Genomic DNA, 14,320 nt, shown 5'->3' on the forward strand with positions numbered 1-14,320 from the left:
GAGCTAAGCAAAACTGTGGGGAATGCACAGCAGTTTGAAAGTGTTGATGATGCCAAAGACTTACTGAATGGAATACTCCATACAGCACGAATCAAATTTGATTCCAAAAACCACAAGGTTATTTAAATGACAACCAGTCTTGTGGCAGTCTTCAAAATTAACAGCCTTGCAGAGAGCCACAAGAAAATCTTTGACTATATTGCGTAGATGTCGTACAGAGGAGAATTTGATACTATAAAAAATATGTAGAGCACAGTTCCGTCATGCTATGAAAGAAGCTAGGCACCAATCTTGGGTATCTTTTGTTTCCTCAGTCAATAGTAGAACACCACCATCTTCTGTATGGAGGAAAGTAAAAAAGATGGCAGGCATATTTACCCCCAACCCACCACCAGTGTTGAAGGTGAATGATCAGTATGTGACTGAAGCAACTGAGGTTAGCAATGCCCTGGCTGATCATTTCTCAAATGTATCATGCAAGTATGAGGCAGCTCCTGGTCACCAGTATAGGGACAGTAAAGAACAGAAAAAATTAAATTTTGCAACAGGAAAGGAAGAATCCTACAATACTCCTTTTACTGAAAGAGAATTTGATTCTGCACTTGCTACTTGTAATGATACAGACCCTGGACTCAAAGGAACTCCATATGTAATGATTAAACATGCACCTATTAATACTAAGTTATCTATCTTAAGCATTATTAACAGAATATGGCATGATCATAGTTATCCAAGTGTTTGGGACTAACCATTATTTTAACATTTATAAAACCCGGTAAGGATAAGTTTTTAGCAGCAAGCTATCGACCTATTGCATTGAAATTTTGTTCATGTAAGATCATGGAGAAGATGGTCAGTGCAAGACTGGTGTGGTACCTAGAAAAGAAGGGTATTTTATCACCTATCCAGTGTGGATTTATAAAAATGCACTCAAAGATTGATGTGTTGATACGACTTGAGTGCTCTAAATATTTGTGACGCCTTCGCTTCCAAACAGCACCAAGTAACAGTCTTTTTTTTTTACCTTGAAAAGGCATATGATACTGCATGGAGAATTGGTATACCTAAACCCATTCATAATTTTAGATTAAGAGGAGAGCTACCATTGATCATTCAATCATTTATTTCAAGTGAGAGTGGGGGAAGCTCTATTAGAGAGGAAATGTCAGGAAGGAGTAGTTCCCGAGAGTAGTGTGCTATGTGTAACCCTACTTGTACTAATCCTCTGTTCTTATACACTTGACAACACTGACTTTACCGAACCATTCTTCTTCAATTTAAGGGTTTAACTACTGCACTGTAATAGTTCAGCAGCTACTTTCCTCTTGCTAATGGTAGAAGAGACTCTATAGCTATGGTAAGCAGCTTTTCTAAAAGAAAGACACTAAAAAATCAAACCGTTGTTCTCTAGTCATGGGTAGTGCCATAGCCTCTGTACCTTGGTCTTCCACTGTCTTGGGGTGGAGTTCTCTTGCTTGAGGGTACATTCAGGTATACTATTCTATCTTATTTCTCTTCCTCTTGTTTTGTTTTTTTATAGTTGATTTATGAAAAATTTATTTTAATGTTATTACTGTTCTTAAAATATTTTATTTCAATTTTTAATTATCTCTCGTAATTTATTTCCTTTCCTCACTGGACTATTTTCTCTGCTGGAGCCCTTGGGCTTATAGCAGTCTGCTTTTCCAACTAGGGTTGTAGCTTAGCAAGTAATAATAATAATAATAATAATAATAATAATAATGCTACCCCGACACACTGACATGCTAGAAGCATCATGAAGCTGTGATATTTAGATACAAATTACGACATTAGTTTTGGATTTTACACATTATTTGACCAAAACGAATATTTTTGTGTTTAGGAACTTCATGGATTTTCATTTTAAATATTTTTTTAATCACCCATCCTTACTAAGTACAAGTTTGTGTATGTACATGAGCTGCTCAGAAGTTGAGGTTTGAACATATTTTCATAAACAACCAAGAAACCATGTTCTCATTACTTTCTTCGTCTTGATATTTGATTGATTATCAGTTATCTGGCATCCTGAAAAATAAGGTCATTGACACTGATATTATTTGTTATAAATAAATAAATAAATGGTAATTCAATTTAAAATAATGAAACAAAAAACATCCTTATAACAGTTAAATAGCTTTCAGAAGACCTGCTTCTGATATAAAGTTTAAAATAGCACTAGTATGGTGCGACATGATATTGTCTTTCTTGCCTTGATATTCTCTTTCAAAATTAATATTTGGATACACATGAGTCATGATATAACAATGAAACAATATCCAATAGATTTGGTAGATTTGAGAACAAAGCCCACAGAAGGATATTGGGAGTTAAATGGCTAGACAAGATTAAAAATGAAATTGTAAGAGAGATTACTCGAGTGCCCTATGTGGATGAGATCATAATGAGGGGTAGATGGAGATGGTTTAACCATGCTCTTCGCACTCCCAAAGAGGGATTGGTTCACAAAATGATCATCTGGGTTCCACAAGGGACTAGAAGAGTTGGAAGACCCAGGCCTACATGCCTAAGGACTATGAAGCGCGAAGTAGGAGATGATGAATGGAGAAGTATTGAATTAAAAGCTCAAGATAGAGACGATTGGCGAAATCTAACCAAGGCCCTTTGCGTCAAAAGGGGTAGGGGGAGATGATGATGACGATGACAGTACTTACTCAATATTTATGTGCTAAATATTTTTGAAGCACAAGTCTGTCAAGGAAAATAGAAAATAAAGATAAAACTTTAGAGAAAAATATTAACAGTACAGTACTCCTCCTGATGCTATCTGATGGTCACCACCATTTTAGTTCAGAATGTTTTCTTCAACAGAGCTTTGAAGACCACTTTGTTCACACGCAGTCACTCGAAAGTTCAAGCAAATATTTGAGGGGTTTCCTTTCATAAACCCAATATACCTCGTGGAGTATTAAAAATCAAGAAAAAGGCAAGTAACTAAATATAATTTTCTTAAAAACAATATAAATCTCACCTGGGTGGATACTGCAAAGAATTCAAATTCCATCCCCGTTTGTTCATTGCATCAGCAAGTGTGTATATGCTGAACTTTTCAGAGCCAAAAGAAACAACTGAAACTGTGGGGTTGCCATAAATAAAAATTCCTGGAATTTGACTGCACCTAAGGAGTATGAAGTTTGGAATTAGTTCAGATAATGTAATCTTTTATACCAGAAAATATATATCTCGATTGATAATAAAACATATCTGCATACAAATAACTTCAATAAGACACAATAAGGGTACTCTGTTCCATAATATCCAATACTTTCTAAATATTACAAATATTTTCAAAATACTTACTCCTTTGATATCCTTCGAGCGGTTGCTATAATTTTACGGGTAAGTTCCACATAACCACTAAGACCATGATAAACCATTGCTGCCCAGCAGGATGCAATAATTCCTATGTGAATATGAAAATATTTCTTATAAGTATAAAGGATATATCACAATCTAGATATCATGATAACAAATATTACAAGCAAATTGCAAATTCCCTTTTTTCAAGGCAATAAAAAAGATTTTGAATAATGAGGAGTGATTATATTGTCTATTTTCTAAGTTTTACCACCAATCACATTCTAAAAATTTTGGAGCAATGAATAAAAAATTCTCATTTGACCTCTCAAACGCATGAAATGACCATAACAAAGGCAAGAGCCGAGGAATTTGTTGTATACACTACAGTCATTTATATGGGTTTACCCTTATGTTGATTTACTATGGCCAGAAAGAAAGAAAAAGTGCCTAGATGGTAACTACATAATAGGTTGATAGACAACTCCACTACTGGACAGTGTTACATGCTGCTGTGAAGCAAGCTTCACCCTATCCTGATCAAGACTTGTGGGGTGGAGGAGGTGGGACCTTTACATAAATGACTCAGTCTTGTATAGCAAGGAAAAATACAAATTGTGTTAAAAATTTGTAGTTTGTTCCTACGCGGATACAAACTTCCGAGTCACTTATATGGGGACTCTTCCTTAGGTGGGAGAAAGGCTCCATCAGGAGGAGGTCACCTCAAGCTCTATATCATAAAAGAACTAACAGATTATAATCACGCATATAAAATACACAAACTTTGATAGTTCGGCCGGCTTGTGAAGAGGCTGGCCCAAAGTGTCAGCTCCCTGTACGCCATGACCTACAATAAATAGAGATGAAACACTGCCAAGAACAGGTATCAAAAGGAATACTGTATGTCAACATAAGATAACATAATAAATAAAGTTATTTTTACCTCCCGAGGAGGGCAGGTCTGTTCGAAGCTTCTGATTAGAGCTGAGTTCCCATGAGTAGGTGATTGAGTGCCTTCAGCTTAAATACTTGGCTCAAGGATTAGCGATAGCCTTTTACCGCTGTGACTAAGAGGGACTTCTCATTCCTCAGGGACACTAAAATGTCTGCAATCAGGGGAATAGTAGCTTTGAGTAGAGCAATAATCCCCCCTCCGACACCAATCACCGAAAGTTGACCACTTGGCTAATAGACTACTGTGGAAGGCTTTTCAAGGTATCTGGAAAGCTGTTTCACAGTCGGTCTCAAAAAGCTTCTCTTTTGGAGATGCTGGATAACCTGCAGCCATGAAGAGATAGGCAGTAAGACAGCCTAGTGGAACTTTCAAATGTGTTTTTGATGCAGTAGGTTTGGCCATTCTAGACCCAGCAGGTCTATATACCACACTGCTTGAGGCCCCTTTGTGGCAAATAGTGTTACTCTGACTTCTTGGGAAAGACGGATTCTGTTCAGTACCTAATGAATCCAACAGAACACAGGAAAGGCGTCAAAGTCCAGTCCATCCCATGGGTGGTGGAAATCATCTTCCATCGTCACTGCTGGGTCCAGAGCTGGGGACCAATACACTGGGATTTTAGTGTTCAGGTGAGTGGCAAACATGTCCAGTGTTTGGAAACCCCACAAAGTCACCAGACACTGGAGGAAGCAAAGATCATTCAGAACCAACTCTTTTCTCTGGTCGGCTCAGATGGTTTGCATTTTGCAATGACATTCCTCTTCCCGGGAATGAATCTCACTGAGAGAGAGAGACTGCAGTGACTTGCACCCAATGGTGAATTCCCTCTGCCAGTTGGCATAGCATGTGGGATACAAAGCCCCCTGTCTGGTGATGTAGGTCACCACTGTGAAGATGTCGCACATCAACACCATAGAGAAGTGGAGTAACATAATTATTATTATTACTACTAGCCAAGCTACAACCCTAGTTGGAAAAGCAAGATGCTATAAGCCCAAGGGCTCCAACAGGGAAAAATAGCCCAGTGAGGAAAGGAAATAAGGAAATAAATAAATGATGAAAATAAATTAACAATATAACATTCTAAAAACAGTAACAGCATCAAAACAGATATGTCCTATATAAACTATTAACAACGTCAAAAACAGATATGTCATACATAAACTATAAAAAGACTCATGTCAGCATGGTCAACATAAATACATTTGCTCCAACTTTGAACTTTTGAAGTTCTACTGATTCAACTACCCGATTAGGAAGATCACTCCACAACTTGGTAACAGTTGGAATAAAACTTCTAGAATACTGTGTAGTATTGAGCCTTATGATGGAGAAGGCCTGGCTATTAGAATTAACTGCCTGCCTAGTATTACAAACAGGATAAAATTGTCCAGGGAGATCTGAATGTAAAGGATGAACAGAGTTATGAAAAATCTTATGCAACATGCATAATGAATTAATTGAACGACGGTGCCAAAGATTAATATCTAGATCAGGAATAAGAAATCTAATAGACTGTAAGTTTCTGTCCAACAAATTAAGATGAGAATCAGCAGCTGAACACCAGACAGGAGAACAATACTCAAAACAAAGTAGAATGAAAGAATTAAAACACTTCTTCAGAATAGATTGATCACCGAAAATCTTAAAAGACTTTCTCAAAAAGCCAATTTTTTGTGCAATTGAAGAAGACACACACCTAATGTGTTTCTCAAAAGTAAATTTGCTGTCAAGAATCACACCTAAAATTTTAAAAGAGTCATACAAATTTAAAGAAACATTATCAATACTGAGATCCGGATGTTGAGGAGCCACCGTCCTTGACCTACTTACAATCATACTTTGAGTTTTGTTAGGATTCAACTTCATACCCCATAATTTGCACCATGCACTAATTTTAGCTAAATCTCTATTAAGGGATTCACCAAACTCAGATCTACATTCAGGGGATGGAATTGATGCAAAGAGAGTAGCATCATCTGCATATGCAACAAACTTGTTTTCTAGGCCAAACCACATGTCATGTGTAAATAATTTAGTATGAAAAGTAATGGGCCAAGAACACTACCCTGTGGAACACCTGATATCACATTCCTATACTCACTATGGTGCCCATTAACAACAACTCTTTGAGATCTATTACTTAAAAAATCAATAATAATGCTAAGAAATGACCCACCCACTCCCAACTGTTTGAGTTTGAAAACAAGGGCCTCATGATTAACACGGTCAAAGGCAGCACTAAAATCAAGGCCAATCATACGAACTTCCTGACCACAATCAAGGGATTTCTGTACAGCATTGGAGATTGTAAGAAGGGTATCACATGCTCCAAGGCCTTTACGAAAACCTAATTGCAAACTAGGGAGTAGATGATTACCTTCAGCAAACCTATTAAGACGTTTTGCCAGAAGACGTTCAAAAACTTTAGATAATATGGGAGTTATGGAAATTGGATGGTAATCAGTGGGACTTGAGCTACCACAAAAACATTTACATAGAGGAGTAACATTACCAATTCTCCAACAAGTGCTAAAAGCTCCTCTTCTTGCTAACTTGCGCAAAATACCAGATAACTTTGGAGCTAAGAAATCTGCTGTCTTTATAAAAAATAAAGGAAAAATACCATTTGGGTCTACACCTCCATAAGCATCAAGGTTCATCAACAGAGCTTTAATCTCACGAGATCGAAAAGCTAAACTAGTTAGTTTAGCCTCAGGAAAACAGGAATGAGGAAGTTCAAGTTTTTCATTACTCTGTTTACTGTCAAAAACATCCCAAAGGGGTTGCCTTTTCCTTTGGACAGTGAGTGACTGAGCCATCTGGTTTAAGTAAAGGAGGAATTGTTGCATCTACACCAAAGAGTGCAGATTTAAGGGTAGACCACCATTTATGTTCCTGAGTTGTACCAGAAAGGGTTTCTTTTAATGATTAAATTGTACTCCTTTTCAGTTGAGGCATAAACTCTCTGAGCAAAAGCTCAAAGCTGAGTATAGTTGTTCCAGGTCAAATCTGATCTGTTACTCTTCTGAAGATGATAGGCCTCCTGCTTCTCCCTTAGCACATGAGAAGGGATACGCCTATCAATTATGTTGACTAGATTCTCATTCAAAGGGACAACAGGATCTACACTACTATATAATTGTGACCAATTCAAGCACAAAAAAATCATGCAAAATCCCATTCCAGTCTGCTTGGGATTTCATATAAATTTTACAAGAGTATGATATATCCGGGACAGGCTGCTCAGTCTTCACTACTAATGAAATCAAGGCATGATCAGATGTCCCAACTGGAGAACCAACGTTACTAGTTATAACGCCAGGGGAGTCAGTGTATACGAGGTCCAAGCAATTACCAGACCTGTGAGTAGCTTCATTTATGATTTGCTCACAGCCTGATTCAGAGGCAAAGTCTAAAGCTCTTAAGCCATGGCGATCGGTAGGAGAGATAGAACTTAACCACTCCCTATGGTGAGCATTAAAATCACCAACAAAGACAAAAGAAGCATTTCTATCATCTTCTTGTATATTAGCCATAATGGTAAGAAGACAATCGAAGATAGAATCATCCATGTCTGGATTCCGGTAGATCAAAAACAAATAAAAGTTGTTATGCCTGCCACAAACTTTTATTAACTGAATCTCATGACATCCACATTGATAGCAGGACTTATGAGAAGCAGGGTACTCGGTACTAATATACACCGCCATTCCCCTGGCCCTAGGGATGGCATTATGTTTCAACATTATTGGCTTCTTAAAAGCAGTTACAAGGAGCTCAGATGTGTGCCTCATATTATAAACCAAAGTTTCTGAGCACAAAAGAATATCATACTGTCTGGATGCAACTGTAAGGTCTTGGATATTTGCATGAAGACCACGAATATTGTAATACAGAAGACGACATTGACAAAATCTAGGACGTACTGGTCCCAGATTTTGCTCAATGTCTCCAGACAGCATAAGAATTAATAGAAATAAAAAAGAGACATCATACTTAAAAACTAGATTAACAAGAATTACAACAAAAACAATATGTACAGAATTATAAATAAAGTACGTTGCTTTCATTTACAGGTAATTGATGTGGAAGACATTGTCTTCCTGTGACCACAGGCCTAAGATTTGCTAACTACAAAGGTGGGCACCTCATCCTTAGCGAGAAGCATCCAAGAATAGAAGGAACTTTGGAGGAGGAGCCTGTAAAGGTGTGCTTAAGATAAGGTTCTCCTGCCTCAGCCACCACTGGAGATCTATGACCATTTCTTGGGGCACCGACATTAAGGCCGCATAAAGGTCCGATGTATGTGACCACTGGCTCTTCAGAACCAACTGTGCCTAGCAAAGATGCATCATCCAGTAGGGAACCAGTTTCTCTAATGAACCAGGTGTCTAAGAAGCTTCTGCCAAGTACGTATTGGGAGCAATTCCCTTTCAAGAAAGGGCTCTACCACTTCTTTGTATCTTATTACTGTCGGGAGATGAAAACGCTCTGGCTTGGGCCAGTTAATTTCCATGCCTAGGTATCTGATATGTTGTTTATGGACGAGGCTAGACTTCTCTAGGTTCAGATGGAACCATAACTTTTGGCAGAGGTCACGGAGGTGATCCTTGTGGTGGATGAGCAGGGCTCGTGACTGCAAGAATAAGCCAGTCATCTAGATATTAAAGGAGCCAGATGCCCATGGCATGAGCTCACGCTGCAACAATGGCAAAAATCCTAATAACGACCTAAGGTGCCGTGGAGACACCAAAGCACAGCACCTTGAAGTGGTACATCTTGTCTCTGAAAGGGACCCTCAGGTACTTTCTTGATCCGGGATGGATAGGGACCTGAAAATACATGTCTTTCAGGTCTATGGTCAGCAGGAAGTTATTCTTCCCAATGGCCTAAAGAACTGTGACTGGGGTCTTCATCTTGAACTTTGTTTGCAAAACAAACAGGTTCAAGTGAGAAAGTTCTATGACAGGTCTCCAGTCTCTTGTCAACTTCTTTATTAGGGAGATGTAGCTGAAGAAGCCTGGAGTTGTTTAAGACCTCTTCTATGGCCCCTTTGGCCAGCATCTTGGACACTTCCTCTTGTAAAAGAAGGTCTCTTGTAGAGGCTTTCAAATAACATGATTGAACTGTTAGTGTCCGAGCTATCGGCAGAGGACAGTCTACGAATGGGACTTGATACCCCGAACGGAGAACTTCTTCCATCCAAGGATTGGCCCCGAAGAACTGCCACCAGTCCCAATGGCTTTGTAGGCATCACCCCCACCGGTGGCGAGTTGCGGGACTTGCCCTGCCTAGAAGGAGCCTCTATAGCTGCAATTTCTTCCTCCACAGGGGTGTCTTCTCTGACAAAAGGTGGGCTTGTGGTCCTGCTTTCTAGGTTGCTGAGAGTCCGTAGGAGGTAACAAACATCTTTGTTGGGTGGGTTGTTTGAAGGGGGACTTCCTTGGAGGTGGCTGAGGGCCAGGCTTACTCTTAGCCACTGCTCTCATAAAGGAAGACTGGTTAGCCTTTTCTGCTTTCTCAATCACTACAGCAACTTTCGTAGGTGGGTGGGGAAATCCACTACGTTCAATTTCCTCAGGCACAGGACATCTATAGGGGACAGCTGTTTAGTGAACCTAGCCAGAACAGCATCAAGCCTCTTAAAGATGCAGTTTTGCCCCATGGAAACTGTCTGGTGGAGCAAAAACTCCAGATCTAGACAGGTCTTCAAACTGCTTGACAACATTGCATTCTTCATGTTTATCACAGAACAATGGGACACAGCTCCTGACTAGTGATCTAACCCTGAGCAGGCCTGGATGGCAGACATGTCAGTAACCTCCATGATCTGCATTTCTGATGCAGGAAAGGTATTAGGAAGGTTAGCCAACCTGTCACTTGGTACACTAGGTAAAAGACTGGCAACGTCAGGATCAATCGGAAAAGGGCTTTGGTGGGCCTCAGAATCAACATAAAAAGTTCCTCTAATGGGAAAGTGGCAAAGAGGGTAGTTTCCAGGACCTGTTAAACTTGAGCAAATTCTTTAGAGCTGAGGCTGAATTATTAAACAGATGTAAAGTGTTGCAAGTCTGGTTAAATAGATACATCAAATTGGTATCTCGTACATTTTGATTGTGGGAAAATTGCAATAATGGTGAAATTCCTACTTGTAACTTGTACATATGTGAAGTCTCAGAAACAGTATGAATGAGAGGTAAAATATCAGCTTTAGTAGACTTCGGAAAAATAGAGTAGTAGGTTTGTCATTGTTATGATGTCTCAAGGAAGACTATGTAGGACCCAAAAGAGGCAAATGGGCTTGAGAGGTAGAGGCTACCTAGTTGTCAACAGTGGTTGACAAAGATCCATAATCAGGGGCAACATCTGCATATTTACATGCTTGGAAGATTGCACAATCGGGTTGCACATCCCTCGGTTGTGAAATAATATTATAGTCATTGCGCTGGATGGCGGTGCATTCTGTGACATCAGTACATGCAGGAATGGCCGCACGTACTGAAATGTCAGCATGGGTACGTGGAGGCACTATGAAACGTGTTGTTGACACGCGCGGTGTAGATGCATTAGTAGGTACAGTAATAGCTTTAACCTTTCGTAAAGTCTGTTTGGAAGGGGATAACGTGTTTGTGCTCTGACAAATTGGCCAAACAAATAAAATCTGTGTAATAGACACTCCTGAGGATGTTTGCACATAAGAATATGGGATAAGAGAGTTCTAAAACAAGCACGGAGAATTCTCAAGAAGAGAACGATGCCAAGGACCCATGGGTGTATGAGGCAAGCTAGGCTCTTATGTATGAGAGGGTGAAAGATAAGGATTTTATGAAAATGGCCGTCACAGTAGATGGGGAAATGGCAGTCTCAACTTAAGGCTGTGATATTCTCAGGTGAGAATGAAGGGAGACCTTCAAAACTTTCAAGTGAGATGCCCCAGAAGAGAAAAGTCATCCTGCTGGAACTCTGCCATAAAGAGCTCACAACTAACTACATTAGTGGGAGGCGAGGGAGATCTATGCAGATCAGTGTAATCTGGTACTTATAACACTGGGACTGGATCATGAACCTCCAGTACATGGGCCGTAGCCAGGGGATTAGTCTCTGGTGGTGATTCGTGATTACTAGGCCATATGGGCAATAGTACATTAATATGTAAAGTAAGTAATTCCCTGCCATCATCCTCACTTACCCGAGTCACTGAGGGTTCCAGAAAAGGAGAAACAGGATGGAGAATATCACGTGTCACAGAAACGAACTTACGTTTCTTGTTCTCTCAGGAAAAAGATGAGAAAGGGGAGCAATCCTTCTAAGCTTGTTTCTTATGACAATTATAATATTTCTCCCACTGGAAGGATGGCCATTCCCTACAAAATTAAAAAGGGGATTCTATGGAACGCTGCTTACCACAGCAGATCAGCCAAAGGGAATGCAAATTAATCTCAATCTGACTCATGAAGGTGCCACAAGGGCGACCATCGTGGCTGGGGCAAGTCCGCATAACACTAGCAACACTACTCATGGCACAACAAAGTACAAAAACACTACAGGGGTAATACAGTGTGGAGTAAGTCGTGATCATAGAGCAGCAAGGGGAAGTCAGTCTTTTGAGGCGACAAGGAGAGAGGTGAAGCTTGCCTCGCAGCAGCAGGCAACGCTGCACAGCAACGGAGTTGCCTAGTAACATCTATAGTTACTCGTAGGCAACTTTTCTTTCTTTCAGGTTATTGTAAATCAACAGAGTAAACCCATATAAATGACTAAGAAGTTTGTATCCGTGTAGGAACAAATATCAATTTAATACATTTTCTTTTTTCAAAGTTAAAATATATCATGGGCATTACCAGTATTTTCATCAAAATTATTGATGTAACGTTGCTGAATAGCAAAAAAAGTCCACATAGACACTGGTTAGATAATGAAGATACATACAAAAATCCAGACCAAGCATGCAAATATATTAAGGGAGACTAGCATCCCTAGCTATAATTACCTTGATAAGAGAACTAAAATTGTGCAGCAGCACTCACTAAAATGAATAATTAGTAAGTCTTTAAAATGGTGCTATTCACCTATGTCGGAAATAATAAAACCACCAAAACGAACTTACCTCCAGAGCGAGAACCTGCAATGGTGGCAGTTGCATAAATACCACCAGGCCAATCAGGAGTTACAAAGAACTGGTGATGGCGAAACTTTGGTTCACTGTATAAAATGACTGAGGTGCCTTTAGGAGCATAGCCATACTAAAAAAAAAAAAAATATGCTTTTAAATCATCACTGTTCTAAAACTGAAATCTCTCAATAGGTAATAAAATAAAATTGTACTCATTAAAACTGGAAAAAACTGGAAAGAGAAAACTTATTTTCAAGAAATCTCTGGTCTAGTTCAATTAACAACTTACTATACAAGAATTACCGACAAGCTAAAATTTATGTTCATAAGGCTACTACAGCATATTGATATACAGAATTTCAAAATACTACCTAAAATCTAAAGGATAGCTTTTACACCTACTTGATGTTATAATAAAACAAGATCTGAAGGAGAGTGCAAGGTTTAGTACCTACATTATTACCATGAATAAGTTTACAGATTACTTATTACAGTCCATTAATCATAGGATACCTGTTCTGCAATTAAATAACAAACTAAAGAGCAATTCATATTTTTCCTAGCTACACAAACCAGAGTACTTTGAAATAAGGAATGTTTTTAGCCAAGCTGGAACAGCAGTTGAAATTATTAATGAGGTAGATAGCGACAGGTGGTGAGCACGGGTAATTAGCTCCAGCCACTTTCCTGTCAATGACTCTTCATTTTTTACCTTCGGCTCAGGACTGAGAAGGGTGGTTGAGGTGGAAAGTTTGACTATAAAGAACTCGGGTTTGTACGGGTAGGGAAAGTAAAAATTACTTTTAAAATTTGCTATTTATTTGTACATATATACAAACCTTTCTCCTAGGGGGACTATTCCACCAATAAGTAAGTCTCCATATTTTGACAGGATGAAAGGTTTGTATATGTGTAGATATAAGTAGCAAATTTTAAAAATAAATTTTACTGCTAGCTTATTTTTCCCAGGATTATGCAAGTCTCCCAAGTCCTGTGCTGGAAGCAGGGGAGATAACGCCACCAACATCTTATCAGCCAATCATTCGGATGAATAAGTTAATAAGGCCTGGCCAATACTTGGTTTCATACTTGGTACTCAGTCAATGAAGGAATCTTTAGTCCCATCAGTATCTGGAATGTTATACCTGGCAAATGATGACCAATTGGTTTGGTATTAATTCCACCATTCATCCTCTTTTAAGGGAGGATGGGGTAGAACTTATTCAAACAAATCTAGTCTAATAAGAATGGGGAGCAGAAATATAGCTTACCAGCATCAATGACAGATCCAGCATATACTGGTACATCAGCTTCATCCACAATGAGGGGAGGGAAAGAAGCAGAAGAGCAAGTCATTCTACCTTTCATCAAACAATTTTGGGATACTTACAGAGCTAAACTTCTACTTGCTGGGATACATCTGACAGACAGTTCTATCGCATCTTATGCCGATCAAATGTACATCTGTTTTGTAAACTTGCAAAGGAGAGAAACAAGGCCCCTTTGGTTGTTGGAAAAAGCTACTATGGCAGTGGTGTCGCTCATCAGCACTACCAAATGCCTTATCATACATTCTTGGAATACTTGCAGAACTAAAATGGTGCTTGCATTTCCAACACATTATGTGCAGATGCTTTTCTTCATGACCAGGATGTCCACACCTTTCCATCGATGTATGTCCAAGGTGCTGAATAGAGTGAGAATCCATAAGCCTGTATTTTCTGTCCCATTAGAACAGGATAACTTGTGGGATCTCTGGAGGTTGACCAATGATCCTTCAAACACTACTGAAGAGATCTCTGGTGGAGTCGTCCCTGAAGATCGAGCTTTCCCAATGAGGGAACGTGACCAAGAAGACTGTCTTGGAGCTTGCAGATGTAATCGTCTGATATTAAGACTCTTGCTGTTGT

At 39.2% G+C, this 14,320-nt stretch overlaps 1 protein-coding gene across 5 annotated transcripts in view; it reads right to left on the reverse strand.

Moving 5' to 3' along the window:
• Window positions 1-14,320, reverse strand: part of Sply (Sphingosine-1-phosphate lyase) — a 136,064-nt gene that overhangs the window by 13,247 nt on the left and 108,497 nt on the right. For all 5 annotated transcript variants that reach the window (XM_068362317.1, XM_068362313.1, XM_068362316.1 and 2 more), the window contains exons 10-12: window positions 12,405-12,540; window positions 3,343-3,445; window positions 3,014-3,160 (exon numbers count right to left, since the gene is read on the reverse strand). In XM_068362317.1, the coding sequence (XP_068218418.1) occupies window positions 3,014-3,160; window positions 3,343-3,445; window positions 12,405-12,540 (386 nt within the window). The remainder of the gene's footprint in view (window positions 1-3,013; window positions 3,161-3,342; window positions 3,446-12,404; window positions 12,541-14,320) is intronic.

This window comes from Palaemon carinicauda, chromosome 38 (assembly GCF_036898095.1).
Source record: "Palaemon carinicauda isolate YSFRI2023 chromosome 38, ASM3689809v2, whole genome shotgun sequence".
Classification (NCBI taxonomy): domain Eukaryota; kingdom Metazoa; phylum Arthropoda; class Malacostraca; order Decapoda; family Palaemonidae; genus Palaemon; species Palaemon carinicauda.